We start from the raw sequence: 24,899 nt of genomic DNA, 5'->3' as shown, positions 1-24,899 counted from the left end.
CTATATCTCAGCAAAATTACAACCACGTTGTTCTTTTTTTAATTACTGCTTTAATTTTTTTTTAGTTAATCAATAAAATTTTAATACGCTTGACAATCGTCATTGAAAATTTTTAAAAAGTGGGGAGCACTATCTGAGAATGGCTTTAATACTATTTATTAATTGGTTAATTCTAATGACAATTTACAACATTACTTAACCTACTGTTTATTTAATATTTTATAATTCTATGAGATCTTAAAAATATTAGGAAAAGGTAATAAAGTAGTACAAATATCGATTTCTCGATAATGTTCTACAAAATAATCAAACCACTGAATTTTAATTTTTTTGTTATTTTTTTTTTTTTTTTGCATTTTTTTTTTTATTTTCACATGACCGCTCCTTGGCTCACGTTAGCCTCCACGCCGCCACATATGTCCAATTTTATTAATTGGTATCGAATAAGTATATTAGAAGATAATAATAGCAATAAATTGTAATAAGGATTTACCATCTTATCACCTAACATGACAAGTAATATATTGGATTTTCTGGGTGTCAATGAATATAAGGTAGTAATGTAATTAATTGTGGTGTCTAGAAACAACACGCTTACGCCAGTTTCATCAACTACTACTACTAGTATTTTTTTTTTTTCATTTTAGATTTTTTTTTTTTTTTTTTTATGTTTTTTGTTGTTTTTTTGTTTTTTTTTTTTTTTTTGTTATGTTAATTTTTATTATTCATTATCATTAATAGTAATAATTCATTTCAAGTGTCTTGCATCTTCATGGTGGTTTGTTGTCGATTTTTTTTTTTTTGCAGTATTGAGAAAAAAAAGAAGCCGTGTAACGAGAATTAAGGTCTCAGCTACAGCAATTAGTGTGTCCATTTGTTCCATCCCTGTAACATAATCATAAATATAAATAATTACTCATAAATATTTACATTTGTATAAGTATAGTAATAATATTAAGAATAAAATATTTTACCGGATGATGTTTATCTTGTGCTGTCGGATCAGGCATTCCCCATCCTGGCGCATCCATTTTAGTGGTGTCATTTGGTGGTGGTATTTCTGATAAAACAGTCGCACTTCCATACTGTCCTGGAAATAATGTTAATCCAGGCATCATTGATAATGCTGCTGCAGTACCGTTAGGGAATGCTTGTGGATTTTCCATATGCCCCTAAAACGTAATGAAATAAATTAATATTATTATTAAAAAAAAATAAATAAATAAATAATAATATTAGTATTCATTCTTTCTACTATTGTTTAAAAATTTAAATCCCTCTAAAATAGAATTCCCTTTAAATTACTCAATGAATCTTTATTTTTAATTTTTTAAAAATAAAATAAAACTATTTACCTGAAAACCTGAATCCATGATCTGTTGAATTTCTGGATCAAGATTTGAAACACGATTATAGGAAGCATTTGTTCGGAACATTTGTTGTCTCTCCATTCCAGGTATATTCCATGACCCAACAGATTTATCATTTAACATCCAATTTACTGGAGGCTCAGCATCACCACCAGGTCCCATACCACAATTATAATTTTTCCATGCTCTTTCAGTACCAATAGGCCTCGGTACTTTACGGTCTTCTAATTTTAATTGACTCATCTCTTGTGAAACTTGACCTGGAGATGAGGGTGACATTGTCGGCGAACCTCCATTCTCTAATCCAGTTATCAGATCAATCCCACCGACTTGAGCAGCACCAATGTTACCCAAATGATTGGGGAATCCCATTTGTGCCATCATTGGATCTTGATGCGGTGGATAATTACTGTGTGGCGGATGGCTGAATTGCCATCTTGCTTGCCCATTTGATGATATAGTTGATGGATGAGTCGGTGGTGGTGGTCCACGTGAATTTGGTCCACCAGTTGGCTGTTGCTGTTGTTGCTGCTGCTGCTGTTGTTGTTGTTGCTGATATTTATTTAGAGGATAATTACCAAGCATTGCTAAATTGTTTGGTTGCATAGCAGTTGGTGGTGCTGCTGGTACCGGTGCAAACATATTTGGATGAATACCCGTTGGTGGATTGAACATCGTTACTTGTGGTTTATTATTGAGATGTAATGAACTTGAAAAGTCAGGAGCACGTGGATTTAATCTTGACATACTTACAGTCGTACTGACACTCGCCGATTGGCTTATCGATGGAGCATAACTTTGCATATGTGGATGAAATGGCATCATCGGATGTCCACCACTCGATTGCCCATCATTTGGTACCATTTTCAATAAACTAGAATTAACATTTGCATGGTCGTATCCACCAGAGTTGTTTTTAAATAAACCAACCTCGAGGTTTTGCTGTGAATTTGATGCCATCATATGCTGCTGCTGTTGTTGCTGCTGTGATTGCATCTGTTGATGTTGTTGCTGCTGCTGAGATTGCTGAGAAGCTTGTTGCTGCTGAGATGGAGTAGGTTGTTGTTGGGAAGATTGCTGTTGTTGCTGCTGTGATTGTTGCTGTTGCGATTGTTGCATCTCACGCTGAGATTGCTGATGCTGCTGCTGCTGATGATTTACATTGAGATTTCGCGAGGCAAGATCACTGGCATATACAGCTCTATTGTATTGATTAATACCAGCATTTTGTAGTTCAATATTCTGCTGTTGATTCATAACTGGCCGTGCAACTGCTAAACTTGTTGTTTTACTTGGCAATTGATGATCATTCATACCATAATTCATTGATGCTTGATACTGTTGCTGCTGTTGCTGTAGACTATTGTGAATACCAGAGGGTGATACACCTTGTACACTGCCTATTGTTGAGTTACCCGATGACATAACACTGCTATTACTTGTTTTACTGGAAACTGGTGAACACATTGATGTACCTCTGTAACCAGGTGCCTTTGAAGCATCAACTTGTGGTGGTACACTGTCAATAAATTTATTGGAAGGAGCACTAGAAGTATTTGTAGATCCACCACCACCAGCAACTGTTGCAAAATTCATACCCTTCTGAGATTCGTTTTCACGATTTCCCCATACTGATTGTTGAGCAACCTTTGAAAAACTATCATTGAACAACGAGTATTCAAGTGGTGTACTTGTTTGCTGTTGAGCTTGATGTGATCCAGTCTGTTCCATAATTCCTGAAATAACTGGAGTCGTGCTGCGTATTGGTTGTGGTTGTTGCTGCTGTTGATGCGAATGGTGATGAGCTTGTTGTTGCTGTTGCTCTCGTTGCTGCTGTTGTTGTTGTTGCTGCTGCTGCTGCTCTCGCTGCTGTTGCTGCTGTTGGTGTTGTTGCTGGTGTTGTTGCTGTTGCTGCTGCTGCTCTCGCTGTTGTTGATGTTGTTGTTGCTGTTGCTGCTGATGTTCTCGCTGCTGTTGCTCACGCTGTGTCTGTTGAGATTGCTGTTGTTGAAAACTATTTGATTGCGTGACAACTGGTGGAGATGGTGTAACACGCATAGAATTAACAGAAGTAGACGACACAATATTATCCGAGCCATTTGAAACAACAGTAGATGTTATTGTGGAGGATTGAATGGTCATAGGACCAGACGATGAGTAAGTTTTACTAGTATAATGTCCTGATATACTTTGAGTAGATAGAGACGGCAGTGTACGGCAGTGCTTGGGCGATGTGCTCGTCATGGTTTGATGAGATAAGTTAAGCGATGTCGAGGGTGTTGATGACATAACATTATTCACTGAACTTTGAGATTGAGATATTGATGATATTGAGGACTTTTGTTTATTACTATTATTGTTGTTGTTATTATTATTGTTATTATTATTATTATTATTACTGTTGTTATTAATAATCTGATTTGTATGATTTAATTGTACATTTGAAGTTGATGTGTGAGTCGAGGCAGTGATATCCGACAATTTAGCAGCAAATGTCTGTGGTGCAGTTGTTGTTATAAGTTTAGTAGCCCGTCCCGAGGTCATAATAGCGCTAGTATAAGACATTGTTGTTCTGGTATTAGATGACGAGGATGATACCTGTCCAGATGCAGCAGCTGCTGCTGCTGCTGCCGCGGCATGAGCACGTTTTTCGGCAGCTGCTACTAGTCGCGGTGCAGTTGCACGTGATAGAGGCGCTGAAAATGCACCGGCTAATTTTATTGATGATGATGATCTTAAGGGCATTATTTGACCGACAGAGGATAATCCCGATGAAGTATAACCAGATTTAGTTGCGTAACTAGTGGTCCCGGAGACAGTGGTTGGTGGTTTATTTACCGGCCCCGTCTTAGGCTTGGATGTCTAATAAAGTCCGTAAATAAATAACGATTAGAAAAAATACGGTATTAAGAAAATTTGAATAAAAAATAAAAACAAGAAAAAAAACTTACGGCACTCGATGGTGCCGTCGATTTATCCCAAGTTGAAGAAATCACCGTAAGTTTGTTCTTTGGCAGCATCTGAAGGATATCTACATCAGGATCTTTTATAAGAGCAGCTATTAAAGTATGAGCTTGTTTAGTAGCGTCAGTTGGACCTCTATTAAATAAAATAAAGAAAAATGTTACAGTAATTGATGAAATGGGAAAAATTTATATGATGATTCTAAATTTCTACGAAAAAGTAACCTACTTACTTGATCGTGATAATACGTTCGCCTTGACACTTGCTCTGCTTTTCAACCTCAATATGAGCACCAGTTGCAGCGCGAATAGCATTAATATTACTACCACCTCGACCAATAACACGACTAATAGCATTTGGTGGGACCGATATTTTTTTAGAACGACATGGAGAATTCATGAATCTACCAGAATCAGAATCAGATTGTCCCTTACGAACAACTTCCTTCCAACCCTCTTCACGTTTACCCGCCTGTTTGGGACTCGTTGAATTTATTGTTTTAACACTATTATTTATTCCATCATTATCATACTGATTACTATTAATGCTATTAGATTTCTTTCCCTTCCCAGAAACATAATTTTCATTACCGGTTGCCTCAAAGTCCTCACGTTCTGCAGGATGCCTTGAAGATTCAAATACAAGTTGTCCTTTGAGCTTACGCTCGGAGGAATTATTATTATTATTATTACCACTAGTAGAGGAAGATGCAACTGGCTGTCGTAAATTGCCAGACGAGGTAGCCATTGAAGATGACGAACCTCCGGCATTACTATTACTAGTTGAAGCGCGTTTATCAGGAGCACAAGTAGAGTTAGGAATTGAAGTTGAAGAACAAGTTTGAAGTTTACTACTAGGTGCTACTATGGAGGATTGGGATATATTTGATGATGAAGGAGAAGAAGCAAAAACTGAAGATTGAGGGCGATGTGGGGAGTTGTCTTTATCATTACTATTATTTGAGTTGCTATTATTATTATTACTGTTGTTATTATTATTTTTCTTCTTTTTCTTATCTTTCTTTCTTTCGCGTGCTTTAACATCATTGCTGCTACAGCTTCCTTGGCTATTAGCATCGATACCACTGTCACCCTCTTCTTTATCAGGATCATCAGGGCTACGATTTACTGGCGATGGTGACGGAACATTGTCCAAACGTTCGCAACTGTCAGCACCACCCTCATTGTCACTTTCATCAGCTCTATCAGCATCCTCATCTTCCGACTTTTTCGACGCATCCTCTTTATCCTCATAAATTGTTTCATTTTTTTTATTTTCCTCATGCAATTTACGTTTTTCTTCTTTCTTTTCCAACTTTTTCTTTTTTTTACGCTCACGTCTACGTGCTGCTGCCGCACGCTTTGATTCTTCACGTGTTTTTTCCATATCTAGTTCTTCCAAAAGTATACTGGCATTTTTATAGGCTTTAGCTGCTTGAGTTTCTTTAGCAGCGCGTATTATTTTAACACACTCTTGACACTTTTCCAATAGTTCTTTGTCACTAACAGTACCAATATACCTTGTCATTTCTTGATCACTTGGAAATTGCGTTACATGACCAACCATCCATTTAACAACTTTAGTATGTCCTTTACGAAACGCTGCCATTAAACAAGACACTTTACGATTGTCTTGAGAATCAATGTCAGCATGGGCATTGTGTAAAAGTTCAACAACATTAAGATGACCGCCATTTGCAGCGAGCCACAACGGACTATTACCTTTTTTATTTTTAACCTCAACTAGGGTACCACGTGCTAATAATAATTCAACAAAACGGCAGTGACCCTTGTCCGCGGCAATAGTAAGGGCAGTATCACGCGACGAGGGTACAGGAGTTGCATTAACATCCGCGCCTTTAGTTAATAAAACACGACCAACTTCAACGTAACCACCACTGGCGGCTTCCATTAATGGTGTTAGTCCTGTTTTTGCTCGATGCTCAACATTTGCTTTACGATCAAGTAACAGACTTACAACTTCATGTCTACCTTGGAAGCAAGCAAGAGTTAAAGCAGTATTACGGTTTGTTTCAATCTGCGCATTAATATCACTACCCATATCCAAAAGTAATTTAACTGCCTGAGTATGACCGTTCATAGCAGCAAGCATCAATGGAGATATTCCAAGTTTTGAACCGGTTCGTGAATTTATTTCAGCACCATTCTGCAGCAAAAGTTTTATTATATTGACATAACCACCAGATGCAGCTAAACTAAGTGGTGTATAGTCAGATACATTGCGATGTTCTTTATTGGCGTTACGAGACAGTAATAATTCTACAACCTCAAATCTTCCACCACTGCAAGCAAGTGACAATGGTGTATCTTTAGTACGTTCAGACTGGGCTTCAATGTCTGCATTGTGATGTAAAAGTATTTCAACAACTTTTTGATGTCCAGCAGTTGCTGCTAATATTAATGGTGTAAAACCTTTTTTATCACGATGTTCAATGTCCGCACCACGACTGAGTAGAAATTCAACGAGTTCCTCGTGGCCACCAGCACATGCAAGCGTTAGAGCCGTGTCATGATTGCTGTCTGTTTCTGAATCAACATCCATACAAGCAAACTGCTGATTCTGATTTGCCGGTGGATAAGTACCTGGAGCTGGATCTGCGGTGACCTGCGCACCTGTAGGTACTACAACACTGCCTGCATACGCTCCAACTGGTACACTTATCGCTGGATCTAATTGATAACTTTGTTGAACTTGTTGCTGCACTTGCTGCTGCTGCTGCTGTTGTTGTTGCTGCTGCTGCTGTTGAACATGACCAGTTACCACCGGACCAGCAGTAGTTTGTTGTTGCGGTGGCTGCTGCTGTTGTTGCTGCTGCTGCTGTTGACATGGAGAAGGCTGCTGTGATAAAAGAGCATACCTAGCTTTTTTCTCTTTAGCGCAGGCATTTGCGGTATATACTTGTTTTTTATCGGGTTCCGTAAGACTTGTCACGGTGCTCGTTGCCAGTCCTTGAGTCTGCGTTGCTACTTGAACCTGATTACTGCTTGCACTGCTACTACTAATACTGCTACTTGAGCTACTGCTACTAGTACCAGCACTAACTTTAGCTCCATTTTTTTCCTTGTTCCGTGCAGCTGCATTCAGATTCCAACCCAGCACTAGATTATCTATAACTAAAATTTTATTATCATCAATATTACATCTTACATTTTTAAAAAACTTTTATTTAAAAAAAAAAAAAATAATTAATTATTATAATCATACTTGTTGGATCAAGTCCAGGATCTTCATAAGATGGTTCAGTGCCACGTATTTGCGCAGCTGCCATACGCAAACCGCGTTTAAAACCTTTCTTATAAACATCGTCTAGAGTTTTTTCACGATTTAATCTCTCACTGGATCGTCTTCCAGAGCCGCTGGCATCCTAAATTTATTATTTACAAATTAATTATTTAAAAAGCCCAAGTTAAAAATAATAATTTAATTTATTGAATATTATATCCGAGTATATTTTATATATATGTAAAAGTCACCTGCTCAACTTGACGCAATACCTGATGTTGTTCCATGGATACAAGGTCTTTTGAAAGCTGCTCTTGGTCTTTGTCACAAATACCAAATTTCTTAAGCTCTAATTCATCTTGATCGTCTTGACCAACTGTGGAAGCATAGAGTTAAGTAAAATCGAACAAAAATTATAACAAATAATAATAATCATTAAAAAAAATTATGTACAATAATAATAATAGTACTAATAATAATAGATAAAAATATCGCGATGATCTTACGAGCCATATAGTTACCGTTAGGCACATCGTCGAAGGTAATTGATTCGATTATTTCGGCAACCTCGTCCATTGGTATCTGCATTCCGTCATCTAATTTCAGGACAGTGCTGTCAGCAGTCAATGCTTTAGCTTTAGGTGCGGCAGCAAAGAAAGGGCAGGTAGTGTCTCTATGCAATCTTGCCAATTCAGAGTCCAAAGGCTCCGGAATATTTTGCTGAGTTGTTTGCTACATTTAAAGTCAAACGCATATACATCAAGACATCATTTCGTAATATTACATTTTTTTTTATATATTTATAATTTTTAAAATCCAAATGATGTGGAAGCAGTTGTTATTAAATGTAAGTTAAAAAAAAATCATTTATTTTCTGATGATTTATTAGTTTCTTTTTTTTTAATTGTTAAATTTTCTATCTACTTGATTGTACCTGATCGTGAAGATGCTCAAGATGGGTCTGAGTGGGGTGAAGGTGAGCCAATAGTTGACTGGGCATTACAATAGCACCACTGTCACTTAGAACACCAGCTTGAAATTGATGTACATCATGATGATGCTGCTGCTGCTGTACCTGTATTCAGAGATTAGCAATAGTGTCACACAATATTACATCCACAATAGATTGTCTCATTACAAATTCAGTCCATCAGTCCAGCAATCCGAGTGGGTAACCAGTTATTCATTGTCATCAGATATTAGTAAGTTTTATTCCGAAATTTCCTCATTTATTTATTTAATTTGTCTTTTACTTCAATTTCAAATGATTTTTTTAGTAAATTAATTTTTATTATTTCAACATTAACTCATGATAAAAAAAAATTTTTATTTTTCATCTGATAGTACAACAAAAACTTGTTTATGGTAACCGACTCGAAAATAATTTCTGGGTTTAACTGTGCATGATGATAATCAATCGACGAACCTGTACTTGGTCTAACTGCATCTGAAGCTGTTGATTCAATTGCTGAAGTTGTTGAAGGTCATGAACTTGTTGCAGCTGATACACATGCTGTCGTTGTTTTTCTTGATATTGCTGTTGGAGCCCCACCAATGTTACTTGTTGTTGCTGCTGTTGTTGTTGCTGCTGCTGCTGTTGTTGTTGTTGTTGGTGCTGTTGTTGCTGTTGCTGTTGTTGTTGCTGCTGTTGTTGCTGCTGTTGTTGCTGTTGTTGTTGCTGTTGTTGTTGCTGCTGCTGTGTCTGTTGTTGAATGAACTTGCCAGCAGCAAGATTGGGCTTACGAAGATTTTTTCCCTCTTTCTTAGAGACAGGTTTAGCCTTGGGTCGATCACTGATGGCAGTATTTTGACTGACATCACTGCTAGCCGTTATTGGATGAGGAAGGGTCAAAGTGCCAGTGATCTGCGGTGATTGTATTCCAATTCCAGTTGATACTGCTGCTGCTGATGATGTCCCAGTAATCCCCGGTACACTGACAGCAGCCCTTGGCAATGACAGCGGTGGCGTTGTCGTGAAGTTGGCCATCGTCATCGTTGTAGGAAATGTTGCATCCCCTGCAGGAGGAGCCAGAGGCATGGATTGGGCTAGTCTCAGACGTTCCTCCAACGATAAGCGCTTGGCGAGATATAACCCGCGACAATACGCTAGTGCCTGATTGGTATCTTGATATGACAACAGGCCTCCCGATAAATCGGATGTCGTGCCACCGCAAACCAACCCTAACGAAACACCAATACCATTCGAACGAGTGTGCCATTTTCGGTCTTACGACGAAATTTACCTTGATAATACTCACGCGATCAGCAACTTGTTAATATTTATTTATTTTTTTTTTTTTCCCAATAAGTTAATCAATTTTTTTGTTTTTAGTATGTAACCGAAAACAAGTAATCAAGTGTAATAAAAAAAAAATAAATAAATAACTAATACAATATAACGTTGTACGTGTTCAATAGTATATATAAACGAATCAACCCGGCCCGTTTCGTTAGTAATTTTAATAATTTTGATTAATGTACTGACACCGGCGTTAATTAATCGAGGGAGGAATTTTTAAAATAAATAATACGTCGAAACGCGATTGAATTAAATGATAACTTATATTTAGTTAAAAGTAATTATTTACTTACCATGAAGTGCAGTAGCTGATTGAGCTGGTAAATCAATATTCGACATTCCTGGCAGTAGTGAATCAGTTGAATCCGCACCATCGCCGGATTTTAGTTGTCTTTTTTGTTCATCTAAATTGGGAGTACCTAAAAACAAATGGCCTGCGCCTTTGATCTGAAGTTCGCGTTCTACCCTCTGCAAACATTACAATAATTCAAAAATTTACCTTTAATTATTGTTATTATTATTTTCATTTCACTTTATTGATATCAATATGTACCTGTAATTCTTCGAGAATTTGTTGTTTATGAAGAATTTGTTCGTGTCGCGTGTTCTTACGACTCTCAGCAGACGTGGACGCAGTAACAGGTAATGGCGTTGAACTTAATGCAATATTAGGTTCTGATAAACTGGTAAAAACACCACTACCTTTATCTAATATATTTGTGTCATCCATCGATGCAGCGATAGCTTCACCTGCAGGCTGAGTTCGTACTTGCTGCGCTTCAGCGGAGGTTAAACTTGCGTCTGGCATCACCGTCACCGAACGATTCTTTCGAAGCAATGATTTTTGGCTATTATGCTTCGGTTGTAAATTTTGGTTTTGGTTTTGTTCAGGACTCTGTTGTTGTTGTTGTTGATGCTGGGGTTGTTGAAGTGATGGTACTTGTTGATGAGACATCGGTACTTGCTGTTGATGACTAAGGTTTTGTGGTTGTAGCTGGGGAATTATTGGTTGTTGTTGCAATTGTTGCTGCTGCTGTGGTTGTTGTTGTTGAGGCAATGGTTGCGGTTGGATTATTTGAGAAGGCTGTGGTTGCTGTTGTTGTTGTAACTGTTGCTGTTGTGGCTGCTGCTGTTGTTGCATTTGTTGTTGCAGCATAGGAGCAGGGGTAGCAGCATTATGCTGAGCATTCATCATAATGCTATGAGGATAGTCAAGTAATAGTTGAACAACACTGGTGTGTCCACCCTTGGCCGCCTCAATCAGCATAGTTGAGTTGTCCTTGAGTTTATGGAATGGATCGGCAGACTGGGCAAGCAATAGCTCGACAACCGCAAGGTGTCCGCCAGCGCAGGCAAGCGACAACGGCGTATGATCGTTGTTGGTTGTATTACGATTGAGACTGGCCAATTTAGATATTAAAAATTGCACGGTGCACAGATGCCCAGCTCGACAGGCTTTCATCAGAGGTGTTCGTCCACCTTCAGATTCATGCTCTAAATCAGCACCAAATTGAAGTAAAAGATCTGCAACATCCGTGTGACCATTCTCACACGCATAGGTAAGTGCTGTGTCACCGGTTTGAGTCTGAGCATGAACATCTGCACCAGACTCAAGGAGATAACGTACAAGATCCAGATGACCTTCTTGCGCAGCCTCCATGAGAGGCGTTGATGCTCCCAACTCAATGTCAGCTCCTGCTTTTATTAAAAAATCAGCAACTTCAAGAAAACCGCCACAACACGCCAACGTGAGTGCCGTTTCCTGGGTTTCTTCAGTCTGAGCATTAATATTCGCACCCTGACTTAAGAGTAATGCCACCATTTCTTCATGACCTTCACGTGCAGCTTCCATCAATGGTGTATAACCCTCGTCATTAACCTCCTCGATGTTTGCTCCACGTTCGATTAGAAGCATCGCTAAATCAACATGACCACCACACGCAGCCAGTGTTAACGGCGATTCGAAACTATCAGTCGGCATATTAACTTGGGCACCAGAGTCCAACAACAGTCGGGCTACTTCTACGTGACCGTCCATCGATGCCTCCATTAGCGCAGTGTGCATTTCATCTGTTTTGTGCTCTTGATCAGCACCTGCTTCCAACAAAAATCTTACCATATCAAGGTGACCTTTGTAACACGCGAGTGTTAATGCCGACTCTTTAAATTCATTCGAATGAGTATTAATGCCGGCACCGTGTTCCAATAAGATTTTAGCTACTGGCACATGGCCAGCACTTGCTGCTTCCATCAATGGTGTATGCCCATTTTCATTATGATCCTCAACATTCGCGCCAGCTTCAAGTAATACCTTAACTACCTCCTCGTGGCCACCGGCACATCCGTACATCAATGGTGTATTACCTATTAATAATTTAGAAACAATGTTCTCATTTACGGCTTTTCTTTAAGAGATATCTATGTATATAAATACTTGATCATATAAACAAACAAACAAAGAAACAAGTCAGGTCACATGAGAAATACTATTTAAAGTGTCATACATACCGGAAGTAGATTGCGCATTGACGTCTGCCCCATGAGCGATGAGCAAACTAACAATGTCAACATGACCAGCACTCGCAGCTTCCATCAGCGGAGTGCAGTCTCCTTTGATACCTCTATCCTCAACGTTGGCGTTCATTGCTAACAGTACCTGTGTTGAGAAATAACAACAATAATAACAACTTTAACAATTGAAATATATTTTCACTATAAATAATTAAATAAATAACTCCAACAAACCTGCGCTAGTTCATAATATCCAGCAGAACAAGCAAGAGAAAGCAAACTTTCGCCTTCCTCAGTGGTTTCGTGGACACTGCGTCCTTCAGTTAATAATTTTCTAACAGTTCCAACGTCACCGTCAGTACAGGCTTCTACAAGAGAACGTTTTTCGTTCTGCCCACGTGGATTATCACTACGCATTCTAGTTAATGCCGCAGCAGCTTCGTCTAGCGCACAAGACACGCTAGACGTTAATCTTCTTAATACCTCGTGGTCAGCTAAATGTTTTCCATCACTTGATGACAATTTACCAATTCCTGCAGCTTCCAGCAGTGCCTCTAACCTCGCTTGTGTCTCTGGATCAACAGAACGTTCTGGATCTTCGGGTGTTAATAAAAACTTTGATGGCTCCAGGTGATGATGACCCTCCTCTAATGTAGATTGATCAAGCGGACCACGAAATATATCCGGCTGAAAATTTTTCAAGTATGATTCTAGTGTCATTTTTTGAATTATTAATTTGACATCTTAAAAAAAAATGAAACAGAAAACAAAATTCGTTTGATGCTTAATGCGCGGCGATGAAAAATTAACGGTCTTTCTTTCAATTAACAACTTCAAAATGTATATGTATATATATAGATAATTATTGTAATTATATAATTTATGTATTTAATCTTAACGTTAGATCAACATTGTGCTTTTAACGTGTGTCCGACATTTCCTTATGCGTATTTAAAAAAATAATGACGTCGATTTCCTCTGGTATGCAGAACGAGTTAAATGATAAATTGAGGTTATGACCGCCCGAGTATATATGTATCTATATATATAAGAGCCATAGAATGTGCTACAGGATAGAGGACATTAATTTTAGGTGAGTTTCCATGAAATAAGAACAAGTTATCGGAAAAAAACGTACATTAGTCACACCTTAACAAACTCGTTACGAAAAGATTAAAAATAAAACGAAATTAAATAACAAAATAATAAACTGAACATGAGGTTAATTTTATTGCCGTGAGAATAGAATAGCACAAAACCTTCAGTGACGTTATAAGCTACAATGTGAACTTACTCACTCACTCACTCATTCGCTCACTCACTTACTCCACAAACCCATGGATTATAAAAAAAATAAAAATGTACATACATAAATATATATATATATATACCTATTGTACATAAAAAATGTAACAAACTATACACTACTACTGTGTACTATTGAGCATACACTCGTGATAATATGAAGAATGTTACTTTTCCACTCTAATGAAGAGCATATAATTAAAATAAAACGTCACGACATGATCAGTACCAGCAGTAAGGATGAACAACAACAGGGAATAGAGAGAAGACACTTGGGTGAAAGTATAATATAAGCTGATGCACGTCAGTATTAGGTATATATATATATATATACCATATATATATCGAATTGTTTGAGAGCCTCTACCTCGGCTGGGTGATTCGGACTACTCAGAGCAACTCAACTCTACAGAAAACTATTCGTTCTCTGTTACAGGCTTTGATCTAACCAACTATACTACAGAAGTAGGAAATAAGAAACAGAAAACTCGACAATGCACGGCCATTCCTATCAAAAGTTATTCCAGATAGCTGGATTCATCATGATAAAAAAAGTAAACTACTGACACTTGGACGGTTTTTACTCACACACGTCAATTTCACGTCAATCATACTCACAAGCTACAGTACACTTACGTCAAAAAATTTATTTATTGCAGTTTTAATATTATGTATTATTTTCAGCACGTAACTATTTTTCGCACAAGCACAAGCAGTTTAGTTGCTAATTCTCTCCCTTTAGCTACGGCCCTGCTGATTCACTCGCGAGTCGCGACACACTATCGAAATGTTTCACTCTGTGCTATCGAGGCGTAACAAAGGATCGACCAGGGGTGGAGAAGAGAAAGGGCACACACTATTCCTTGGACATCTGAGTTTAAGAGCTCCAGCGAAGTTAAATCCAATACTGTGCAGCACAAGATGCTTGGGAAAATAAAATAATTCTCCTTAAGGATTTCAAATATGTAATATGGTGGCGCTTTAAATGTATGCTGTAGTGTGTGTGTGTGTTTTTTTATTGTTGTGTGTAAGAATGTCCATGTGTGTGTAAATGCACGAGCAATTGTAAGAAAAAGTAAAGGAGGGGCAATGAGAACATCTCGGAATCTTAAATTGGTGTAAATGACGCGGCCATAGATGATTTAAAGCACGGTGCGTCAGGCCTAATTACTTGGGATGGGTTAGATTGCATTAAATAATGATAGCAGTGAAGAAAAGAGAAGATAAAAAAAAATGGAACAGAATGAAGTCGAAAATAAATATTATAATAATTATGTAAATGATGTGAATTAAATGATTTGAGGACACACGGATCTCCGTTTATTGCGAATGAAAATGGCGGATAACTTATTTAACTTTTATTATTATTATCGTAATTATAGTAATAATAATAACATTAATAACGATGATAATAGTAGTAGTAGTAATAGTACTAGTATAGTAATAGAATGTGTAGTATTAAGTGTATTTAACTTGCGTTTTACGAACCCGCGTGCGTGTATTTGACTGACGTCTCGCGATGCATACCTTTAAACGCATGTATATTTCCGGTTATGTAATCAAAAGCGCAGAAATTTTAGCCCCAGTCGATTTATTAGTAAGGTTATTTTTTTAGTTCGTGGTTATAAAAGGTCGCCGTAGTGGTAGTTGAGAAAAGTTGGTTAGGTATTAAAGCTAAGAAGTGTATAAGTAAAGAAAAAGAGAGAATAGTTGTTCGCAGTCGCGTATCGTGGATTCGTGGCGCAAGTAATGTAAGGCCTCGTGTATTATAGTGGGAGAGCTAGGTCGTAGGCCTCGGATCAAAGGCACCAGCAACCTGACGCGACTGCGGGATACGACCACCACGATCAACACCATTAAATTCAATTATTATTATTATTATTATTATAAATATTGTTGCTGTTGCCATTTATCTGAACATTTTGAATATAAATCTCATTGACATGCCAAAGTTTTTTCGTAAATTTATTTAAAAGTCAAGACACAGATTATGATAAAGAGAAAAAAATAATAGAGAAAAAAAGTGTACACATGAAACGATCGGTCCCCATTGATATAAATTTCATTATCCGATCATGTCACAGTCACACAGAACAAACTTACATTGCGAATAAAGACAGGATTTATCTTTCTCACTCGACACGAGACGACGTACTGCCTCTCACTATCGCGTTGTCTTTATCTCTTGCCTGCAATTCTCTTACTCATTATTATTATTATTATTACTATTATTATTAATTCTATTACTATTATTATTATTGGTGTTGTTGTTATAGCCACACATGTACATTCGAATTTCCACACGTCATAACTCAAGTATTTGTAATGTAAAACACAGAGATTTTAAATTGCATTCGCGTTAAAAAGTTTTATTTCACCAGCTTGATAAATTTTTTTTCACCGGTCATTGACAACTAGTACGTCCCCACGCCGGATTTATCATTATTATTATTATTATTTTTCTTTTGACATTCTTTCTCAATTAAACGAACGGTACGATGATTTTTTGGGTGATTCAGCGGTTGCGTTAATTTTATAATAAAAAAAGGGGAAAAACAATACGAGGAATTGTCCAATGGAAAATGAATAAATGATTAATGCATGCATGCATGCATCCATACGTACTTACGTATGTAAACGTATATACATATATGTACACACGTATGTATATATACGTATGTACAGTATGTATGTATTTACAATGTACAGAGATAAATAGATAGATGGATAGATATATGTATGTGTGTAGGTATATAAATATATATAGGCTGAATTTAAACGATGGAATGAATGAGGGCCTGATGATGGCAGTGAGTTGAGGAAGGCATACTGCGATGCGAACGAAAGGCCGCCCCTCGTGCGCAATGAAAATGGATGGAGAGGAAGAGAAGGAACGAACGAAGGAAAGAAAAAAAAAGTACAAAGTAGGATGTGTGTGTGTATGAAAAGAAAATGGAGGATTGATGGTGGATGTAAAGATGATGATGATTCAAATATTAAAGTTACCTCTGAAATACTGTCCTCTTCACTCTCAGATGAGTCTGTCATAAAGCGTGGTTGTGGTTCCGAAAAGGTCTCGGTCTCAGACTTTGTGGGGCTAGAGTTCGAGGACTGGGGAGTAGACGACGTAATGTCGTGTACAACACTCGTTCTATCGTTATTCTGGCTATCCGAGGATGTTCCTTGTGCTACATTCTGCATTTTTACCTACTAAATTAATCATATGACACCAATATTATTGTTCTCGTGTTTAGATACACACATTGAACACTTTTATTATTTATATATATATTGTTAATATCCAATTTATACGATTTTTTATTATTATACTATTCACAATTGCCGTCATTCACGTAAGCTAACACCCGCCATGTCTACTATGGCCGACTATGGCCGACCAGAGCCAGTTCCTAGTCTTTTCCCCAACCCAACCAACCTACCCGGATACCCTCCGCAGTTGCTGCTGCTGCTGCTGCTATTCGGAGGATGCAAACGTTAGGGGCCGCTTATAGCCTTCTCGCAATAGCTTTCTTGCTCACTCTGACTCTATAACTCGCCCTTTTTTCATCTCTCACTTTGTTACTTTCTCTATCTCCTTCTTGCGCACTATCAATCCCGGCCCAATCGCGAAAAGACCACAGCCATACTCTATGTACATTTCATTTCACAAAAAACACGACGCAGTCGCTATCTACTGGCGCCTAACTCAAATTCTCGCTCTCATAATTTATACAAATTACTTTCTTTAATTACTAATTTTATACATACATACATTCATACATTCTTACTTATATTATTACTATTAAATTTGTCTATTCATTCTTAATTGGTAGTCCTTTTACTTTTATGCTAATTAACATGACAGTTCATTGCCATTTAATATTAATTATTTACAGTGTTTGTATTAATAATAAATGTATATTACATTTAATGTGAATAATTATTTTATTTTTATTTAATATTATATTTGTGGAAAATAGTACAAACTTTTTGTTTAATCAAAATACTATGATTATGATTATAAGAATGGTTCGATATTTATTTCGAGGGCTGAGCAAGGAAGATGAAGATCAAATTTATGTAACACGTCTGGGTGAAGTACACCCATTTTACCGATTGGTTTTCCATGTACTATTATATTTGCGCAGCGTTGAGGAAAATACGTGGGATCTAAAAAAGAAAAAAACAATCACTGTAATAATTACCAATGAAGTTAAAATATTTCATTCAAAAATAGAAAAACCATCGGACGTCTGTCTGCTATTTTCACTACAATCAATAATAATTAAATTTTACCTTCAATTGCTTCAAGATAGTACCCATTGTTAGTTTTATCGACACTCCAAGGTACTTCGAGCAACAGCATAACTCTATCAAGAAGTCCATGTATTATTTCAAAACCAGCAGATTTATTGCAATTGACAGCACAAATCCTTCGCTGGTTTCTAGCTCCGCATTCAGCTTTGGGATCCCGGAGTACAACATCAGATACTTCGAATAACTTCAATGGCAATGGCATTTTCTTATTAGCGACAATTGTTTTCAATAAACCCGGCAGTAAAGTTGTCCTCGCAACCTGGAACTCTAGTGTCTTGGGATTCGAAATAGTAACTGCTGGTATCTGATCAAAATTCCAGCCTAATTTATCAGAAACGTCTTCACGTGAGCACAAAGCAAACGTTAGAGCTTCCGTAAATCCACACTGCGCTAACTCAAATCGTACATGATCAGTCAATTTATTAATAGGAAACTCTTGGCCAATCGTCGGGGTTTTAGGAACTGTCTTTATGATGTTATTGTATCCCCAAGCGATAGCAATGTCTTCATAAATATCGCAAGCATGAATAACATCATGCCGTGTCGGTGGTACTTCCACAGCTATTTTATTATCATTCTTAACTTCACTCTTCAAACACATTTTCGACAATAATTTAGCTACTTCCTTAGGTGTTTGCTTTACTCCTATATAATTTAAGGCGTCGTCGCAATTTATTTCATTAATACGATATTTGAGTTCCGGTGAACGAAATACTTGTTTAGTTTCTTCATAAACTATTTCTACTGGCTCAACAGTATATTTATCTTTACAATATTCGCTGAAGGCACATACTAATGTATCTACTGTAATTTGTGCCTACGCAATTAAATATAATTAATTAATAAATAAATATTTGAAATACTTATTAAACAATGGCAATACCTTAGTTAAATCAGTGTTGGTACATTCAATCAAAATATTCTTTGTATTCAAAGTAATCTTTGAATGATCACTGTTAATAACTGGTGGCAATGATAATACGACACCATTGCTGTCATAAACAATTGGATAGAGTGGACTATCTTTAATAATTGGTAAATACTGCTTCAATTGTGGATGATGCTGTTATAAAAAATAAAATAAAGTTGATTAATTAAGAAGATAAATAAACTAATTAGTATATTACACACCTAGGGAGGTAAGTAGGACATTTCAACCCACATGCATAATTGTCTTACTCAGCCAAAGGTGAGTCCTACCTTCCTCCGTGGTGTGTATATAATTTTTCACCAAATTTGCAACTGAAAGTTTAAATTTTGGCCTCTGTTCATTGGAAGAATGGCACGTGCGCTAATTTTTATCATTTGTTTTCTCATAAGAAAAAAGAACGACTTTTTTCCCTTTAAACAGGGTAGGAATTTAAACTTTCGGTGCGGGTACAGTGAAAAATTGATTATTAAAATGAAGTTTGAAAAAAAAAAAGAACTTACGGCATATAAATCCATAATTTCTACACCCGTATACTCTTTATCTTGATTAAGAGGCTTGAAACAAATATCCTGCGGTGGTTTAGCATTAAAAACAAAGGGGCCTTTGATAGTATCTAGATCGTGGGTTCCAATCGATACCAACGACCGCTTTCTACCTATATTTTGATGTAGCTTATCTTGAAGGTCTATAAAGCTATCGTATGACTCCTTAGTTAATGTTACTCCTCGTAATATTGCGCCAACCACAAAAGGTCGTATGTACTTACACTATTACAAATAGTAATAAATTATTTTATTACTTTAATAAACAATAACTTTTTACTGTACTTTTAAGATTATAAATTATTTATTTTCTGGCCTACCGTGTTTGTTACGGTTATTGTTTCAAGCTTCTTTGGAGATGGTGGGTAAATAAGCTTGTAACGTGGTTGCGGGCATCTATTAAATAATAATAAGCGATTAAATAGATTAATTTGTTATATTAATTTGAGAACTTGAGATAAAATTTCATGATTATTTACTTTTCTAGAAAAACTAATAGACCAGCGGTTAAACCTTCTAGACACAATAGATCGTATCTGTTTGCGGGTACATCTATTTTATAAATTATTTCTTCAGATGCATTTTTAGTGTATTCTGTTCCTTGTTCTTTGGCAATCATTTGTTGTTCGGTAGTCTTAAAATTAAATATTTAAATATTTTATTAAATAATTATACAGATTATGGTAAATAGTAACTTACAACTTCATCGAGCTCCAATCCAAAAGCAAAGCACAAATTTTGAAACTCATCATCGGCTAAAAAAAAATTTTTTAATAATTAAAATAAATAACTAGTATAACAATAATAATAATATATAAATTATGTACAATATGTTTGTCCAAGTGCTTTAAAGAGCGAATCACGTTTTACACTTATCGTGGGCATGATTTATCTGCTCCGGATTATCCTGCAATGATGCAATAAATTAATAACATTAGATATATACAATTAATTTAATAATTGTAGTACTGAATACTGTATTAATAATTCACTTATCTATTTTAATTGAGAACTGAATTAAAGATAATTGTTCTACGTACCGGGATGACAGTTTATGATGTTATAAATCAACGTTGTTGATTACAAATTACGAAATATTTTATTTTTATCTACGTCCACACATGTGATTTAGGGTTAAACATTCATTAATCTAATTACCGCATTCAGATCCTAGTACTTGGAGTACATTCTCAAATGTGCTGCGTGTTCAGTGCGGAGCGGTGAAACCAATGGCGCGAAATTTAAAAAATTTCTCGAAAACTCCATATATTGTTGATTGACACTTCCCAAGTAAAACACTTGGCTTTGTGATATCTATAAGACAGAAGTTTTGAGGCTGTTTTTTTGATCCATCGATAAGGCACTAAAAGCTTAACAAAACGATCAAAAATTTATTTCACTGAAAAAATATCTGCTTAAAAAACTTGACATGAATGATAACAAAAAGTAAATTACAGATAATGGTCACCTGAGTCATCTAAACGATTTTATAATTGAAATTACTTTTTAGGACGGGAAAAAGAAGTAGAATTTCCCAAAACTCCGGGCACGAACATCTGTATGTCTTATTTATATATATATAATTTGGCTTTGAGACAAAACCCGAATTTATCTTGTCTTTTTTAAAGACATTTTTAAGTTTACCCTAATAGCATAGTTTGCTTAGCAAAAGTTTCCTTGAATTTTTCGCCAAATGTCCGTCAACTTCGGGCTTTTCCGTTTTTGACGACAATTTGTACCCAACTTGATATACAATTTGACATAAAATTACTATCCGCATTAGAATTCAATTTAACGTCCAAAAATGTAAAATAATTTCAATCGTCAAATTACTGTCAATTTCAAGTTAAAGTGGTTATTAGAGTTGTCTCTGTGCTACTTGAGAAGTTTTAACAATTATATTTGAAGAATCGAAAAAACACACGACTATGTTCTTATTGAGAAGGCAAAAAAAACGATTGAATTTTTCTGACATTTAAATAAAAATATTTATGAAAATTATTTACATTTGAAATTGTAATTTTCGCGACAATGTGGTTCCATTATTGTATGGCGCTAGTTGTTTATTCTGAAAAAAAATATATAAATGAAATAAAATTTCTGCCAAGTAATGATTAATTAAAAAACAAATATTAGCTTATATTAATTTGAAATAAACAATTAAATTAAAATTTTTGAAAAATTTATTTTATATTTAAATTATATTAATGCAATAATAATAAACCATCTTAAAATTAATAATTATTTATTAATTACAATATCGCCAGTTATTATGAATTGAAAAGTATTTTGTTTTAATTATATTTAACTAATATATTTAAATAATTTGTTTTTTAAAGAATTAAATTCTTTGAATACAAAAAACAAAGTCGTATGAAAGGTACAAAAAAAATAAATCAATATCAATAAATTCAAAAATCAAATACTTTTCAATTATTTACAGTTTAAATTAATAGTCATAATTATTTAAATTCAGCAGATTAAAAATTTAATTGGACTATACTTTATCCAAAGTTACAATTGATTGTGTAATAAAAAACGTGAGTGACAAGGTGAAAAATGGCAGAACAGTTATTTTGTACAATGAATTTTCCTTTTTAATTTAAATTACGTTTACATTCTAATCACTCTGAAAAATATGACTTTTAAGTCTTCTCTTGAATTAATTTATTATTTAAGATTTAAGATATTTATTTATTTGCGCATCGTTTAAATTTACGTGTCTTTGATACATAATTTTATAAATTGATGAAAAAATACGCTTAATCACGGAAGACTTATAATTATTCTAAGCTCACTCTATTAATTTTTTAGCTCTGAAGAAACGTCTTAAATAAAATATTTGCCAAGTTGCTAAACCTAAAAGACAGCACATTGAAAATATACTAAAGTACAACACACGTGAGTTTGTTTGCTCTGAAAAATAATAAATAATTATTAATAATTTTTCAGTAATTATTTAATCAATTAATAATAATAATAATATTAATAATAAGAGCATACCATTTGTAGCTCTCATTTCTTCTTCTCTTTGGGGCATTCTCGCGAAATCTTGAAAAATACTCTCAGATAAATCTTCTAGACGCTTCAATTCAATTTCAATAGGCTTCAATTTTGCAGCTTCACCGAGCTATTGATTGAAATAATAATATAAATATTTAGTAAAATTCTTAATTTAATTTATCAAAAACATCTCAAAATCTATTAGTATAAAACATAAAAATAACACGTCACGTAAATAACTAAACAAAAAGAAAGTACATTGGGTCAACGAGGTAGCAGTCAATTTATGTGTAGTGTTATTATCAATAAATAAAAAAATCAAATACAATAATAATAATAATAGTAATAATAAACAATAATAGTGAACACACAAGCAAAAGAAATTAGCAAATTTCATTTACCATCTGAGCGCCCGAATAAGTTCACATAAAAAAGAAGAAAACAATAAAAATATCTGTTTTTATGACTTATAAAAACACATTTACTTTATTATATTAATTTAAAATAGTATAGTTTTATTTTTAAAACTTACCGCTTCGTAGTTTTTAGCTTCGATACCATGTTTAGTTATTAATAAAATGTCTTGTTTCATGCCTCGTTGATCTATAAAATAATGTAATTAAATTAACAAATTAACTTATGATAATAAATATAAAATATAATAAATGAATACTAACGAGCTGGTAAATGTGAAGTGAAACAAATTTCTAAGGTATCATGATTTTCAGTAACGAATGAAAACTTTAAATTTTTTTCATGAGGAATATCTTCTTTTTGTGACAGTATATGGCCTTTAGAATCTTTTACCTGTAATAATTGGTAATAAATAATATAATTAATATTTTAATGAACAATTGAACCATATTGCAGGTTAGTTAACCAGTAGTTAACCTTAAAGATTATGTTGACGTAATCAAAAAATAAGTAAATTAAAAAATGAATAATGATATTTACCACGTAGTCAACACGTTGCCCTGGAGCTTCGGATACTTGGTATTCACCAGAAACCAATACTTGTGCCTGTATTTCTTCTTTTAAACATTTTCTAGCACTCGGCTGTAATTCAAACATTATACTCTGTACATCGGCTATTACTATTAATAGTAACGCCACTACACAATAAAACACTGATTTCATTTTAACGTTATTTATATTATTAACAGTCTACTTATTATATATTACTATAGACAAATTGCGCTCTATTTAAATTAATTTTTACACTTTTTTTGTTATTACAAGTATATTGTTCTTAGTACTATTGCTAACAATGTCAACCACGTACGTCTGTCAACATCGTGATGAGTTGGCAGCCATTGGGATATAAAAAAAAAAAAAATTAAGAATTATTATTATTATTATCAGTATTTTTTTGACGTATAGTCATCACTTCCGGTTTGTATTTTAACTTCCGTACACTCCGGCCAATGAAATTCAACCCGCTGACATTTAAATAAATATTTTCGTTTTGACTACTTTTTAAATAAAAAATAAAAAATCGCGGTAGGGTTCAAAATAAATATTATAATTTAATTATTAAAATTTTATAACCATGAATGCTTACTTTAAATGAAAATGGGTTGGTAATTTAAATTTACGAATTGTTAAAATGTGAAAGTTAAAATTAAAAAAAGTATTCAATTAAATGAGTGTGAATGCAGCAGATATATGACAATCGAAAACTTCAACAATCGATATCTCTGCGAAAACGATTTAAAAAATTTTTAGAACCGGGAATAAATTTATATTCGAATTATTTTTACGTGCATTTTTACTTTTTTTCGGAGTTTTAATTTTTAAAATAAAACTTAAATCAACATTTTCAAAAATATGTATTAGTAAAAAAAGATCAAACTAACCCATTTATATTCTTTTATTATAATAAAAAAAAAATCCATGTCTTCATTTCATCAAAAACTACATGTATAGTTTTAAAAAATTTTAATTTGCCTCTCATCCTACAAATTTTTATAATGACGTATAAATAGGAAAATATTATTTTATCAATAAAAAATGAAACAAATATACAAAACTCTTATAGATAAAAATTCATACACTTATATATAAATTAAGAAAGCTATATTTTTTATTAATTGAATTCTATAAGTCATCTAGTAATGACAAATAAGTTAAATTATACTATAATATTTTGATTCAATAAATATTGACGTTTTTAAAAAATATCACTCACTGACAACATAATAAATAAAAAATAAGCCAAAGTTCATAAGTTTTGAATAGTTGGTATTTGCTCATGCGCATACGCCCTATATTTTGACACTTCTTGTGTGGCGGTATTCAAATATAACTTTTTGTCTTTAGATTAATTAAAATTACAACGATTTATAATTAATTATATATATTATTCAGTACGTTTATATAAACTAACTAAATAATATTACTGTTAGCTAACTAAT

General features: G+C 34.6%; 3 protein-coding genes and 1 long non-coding RNA gene across 8 annotated transcripts; 1 reads left to right on the top strand and 3 right to left on the bottom strand.

Annotated features, from left to right (window-relative positions):
* Positions 1 to 352: 352 nt before the first annotated feature.
* LOC103573107 (ankyrin repeat domain-containing protein 17) lies at positions 353 to 17,315 on the bottom strand. Of its 5 annotated transcripts, none has more exons than XM_008551995.2 (15): positions 16,699 to 17,315; positions 12,622 to 13,074; positions 12,385 to 12,532; positions 10,430 to 12,240; positions 10,170 to 10,344; positions 9,004 to 9,758; positions 8,512 to 8,652; positions 8,084 to 8,309; positions 7,829 to 7,953; positions 7,560 to 7,719; positions 4,567 to 7,468; positions 4,322 to 4,469; positions 1,356 to 4,232; positions 975 to 1,172; positions 353 to 885 (listed from the first exon to the last, which is right to left on the bottom strand). In XM_008551995.2, the coding sequence occupies exons 1-15, from the start codon at positions 16,891 to 16,893 to the stop codon at positions 862 to 864; spliced, it is 10,338 nt and encodes a 3,445-aa protein (XP_008550217.1). In that variant the 5' UTR covers positions 16,894 to 17,315; the 3' UTR covers positions 353 to 861. The 5 variants fall into 5 exon arrangements, with proteins under 5 accessions (XP_008550217.1, XP_008550219.1, XP_008550218.1 ...); XM_008551997.2 differs by having other exon boundaries at positions 7,850 to 7,953; XM_008551996.2 differs by having other exon boundaries at positions 8,099 to 8,309.
* On the top strand, positions 13,785 to 15,438 carry LOC103573106 (uncharacterized). The gene is made up of 3 exons (XR_549154.1): positions 13,785 to 14,006; positions 14,129 to 14,246; positions 14,377 to 15,438. It is a non-coding gene; the product is annotated as an uncharacterized LOC103573106 (long non-coding RNA).
* A 303-nt stretch (positions 17,316 to 17,618) lies between the features above and the next one.
* On the bottom strand, positions 17,619 to 20,675 carry LOC103573108 (phenylalanine--tRNA ligase beta subunit). Its single transcript, XM_008552002.3, has 9 exons — positions 20,523 to 20,675; positions 20,310 to 20,389; positions 20,182 to 20,237; positions 19,962 to 20,116; positions 19,803 to 19,878; positions 19,441 to 19,707; positions 18,893 to 19,072; positions 17,989 to 18,826; positions 17,619 to 17,862 (listed from the first exon to the last, which is right to left on the bottom strand). Exons 2-9 carry the CDS (start codon positions 20,365 to 20,367, stop codon positions 17,711 to 17,713), a joined length of 1,782 nt encoding a protein of 593 aa, XP_008550224.1. The 5' UTR covers positions 20,368 to 20,389; positions 20,523 to 20,675; the 3' UTR covers positions 17,619 to 17,710.
* Positions 20,676 to 21,710: 1,035 nt separating this feature from the next.
* On the bottom strand, positions 21,711 to 23,806 carry LOC103573109 (transmembrane emp24 domain-containing protein bai). Its single transcript, XM_008552003.3, has 5 exons — positions 23,440 to 23,806; positions 23,163 to 23,292; positions 23,018 to 23,088; positions 22,486 to 22,612; positions 21,711 to 22,398 (listed from the first exon to the last, which is right to left on the bottom strand). Exons 1-5 carry the CDS (start codon positions 23,620 to 23,622, stop codon positions 22,277 to 22,279), a joined length of 633 nt encoding a protein of 210 aa, XP_008550225.1. The 5' UTR covers positions 23,623 to 23,806; the 3' UTR covers positions 21,711 to 22,276.
* Between the last annotated feature and the right edge of the window lie 1,093 nt (positions 23,807 to 24,899).

This window comes from Microplitis demolitor, chromosome 8 (assembly GCF_026212275.2).
Source record: "Microplitis demolitor isolate Queensland-Clemson2020A chromosome 8, iyMicDemo2.1a, whole genome shotgun sequence".
Classification (NCBI taxonomy): domain Eukaryota; kingdom Metazoa; phylum Arthropoda; class Insecta; order Hymenoptera; family Braconidae; genus Microplitis; species Microplitis demolitor.
Note: the sequence above shows the minus strand (reverse complement) of the source record. Positions and strands in the feature narration are given on the sequence as shown.

Excerpts from the sequence above, each read along its gene's own strand:
- LOC103573109 (XM_008552003.3), bottom strand. The coding sequence starts at position 23,622 with ATGAAATCAGTGTTTTATTGTGTAGTGGCGTTACTATTAATAGTAATA. Across the intron at positions 23,293-23,439 it reads GGCAACGTGTTGACTACGTG|GTAAAAGATTCTAAAGGCCA; the intron begins GTAAATATCATT and ends CAATTATTACAG. Across the intron at positions 22,613-23,017 it reads AAGCTAAAAACTACGAAGCG|CTCGGTGAAGCTGCAAAATT; the intron begins GTAAGTTTTAAA and ends TTCAATCAATAG.
- LOC103573108 (XM_008552002.3), bottom strand. The coding sequence starts at position 20,367 with ATGCCCACGATAAGTGTAAAACGTGATTCGCTCTTTAAAGCACTTGGA. Across the intron at positions 20,117-20,181 it reads GATTGGAGCTCGATGAAGTT|ACTACCGAACAACAAATGAT; the intron begins GTAAGTTACTAT and ends TTTAATTTTAAG. Across the intron at positions 19,073-19,440 it reads AAATTATGGATTTATATGCC|CATCATCCACAATTGAAGCA; the intron begins GTAAGTTCTTTT and ends TTTTTATAACAG.
- LOC103573107 (XM_008551995.2), bottom strand. The coding sequence starts at position 16,893 with ATGCAGAATGTAGCACAAGGAACATCCTCGGATAGCCAGAATAACGAT. Across the intron at positions 12,241-12,384 it reads CAATGCGCAATCTACTTCCG|GTAATACACCATTGATGTAC; the intron begins GTATGTATGACA and ends AATTATTAATAG. Across the intron at positions 7,469-7,559 it reads TCCTGGACTTGATCCAACAA|TTATAGATAATCTAGTGCTG; the intron begins GTATGATTATAA and ends ATAAAATTTTAG.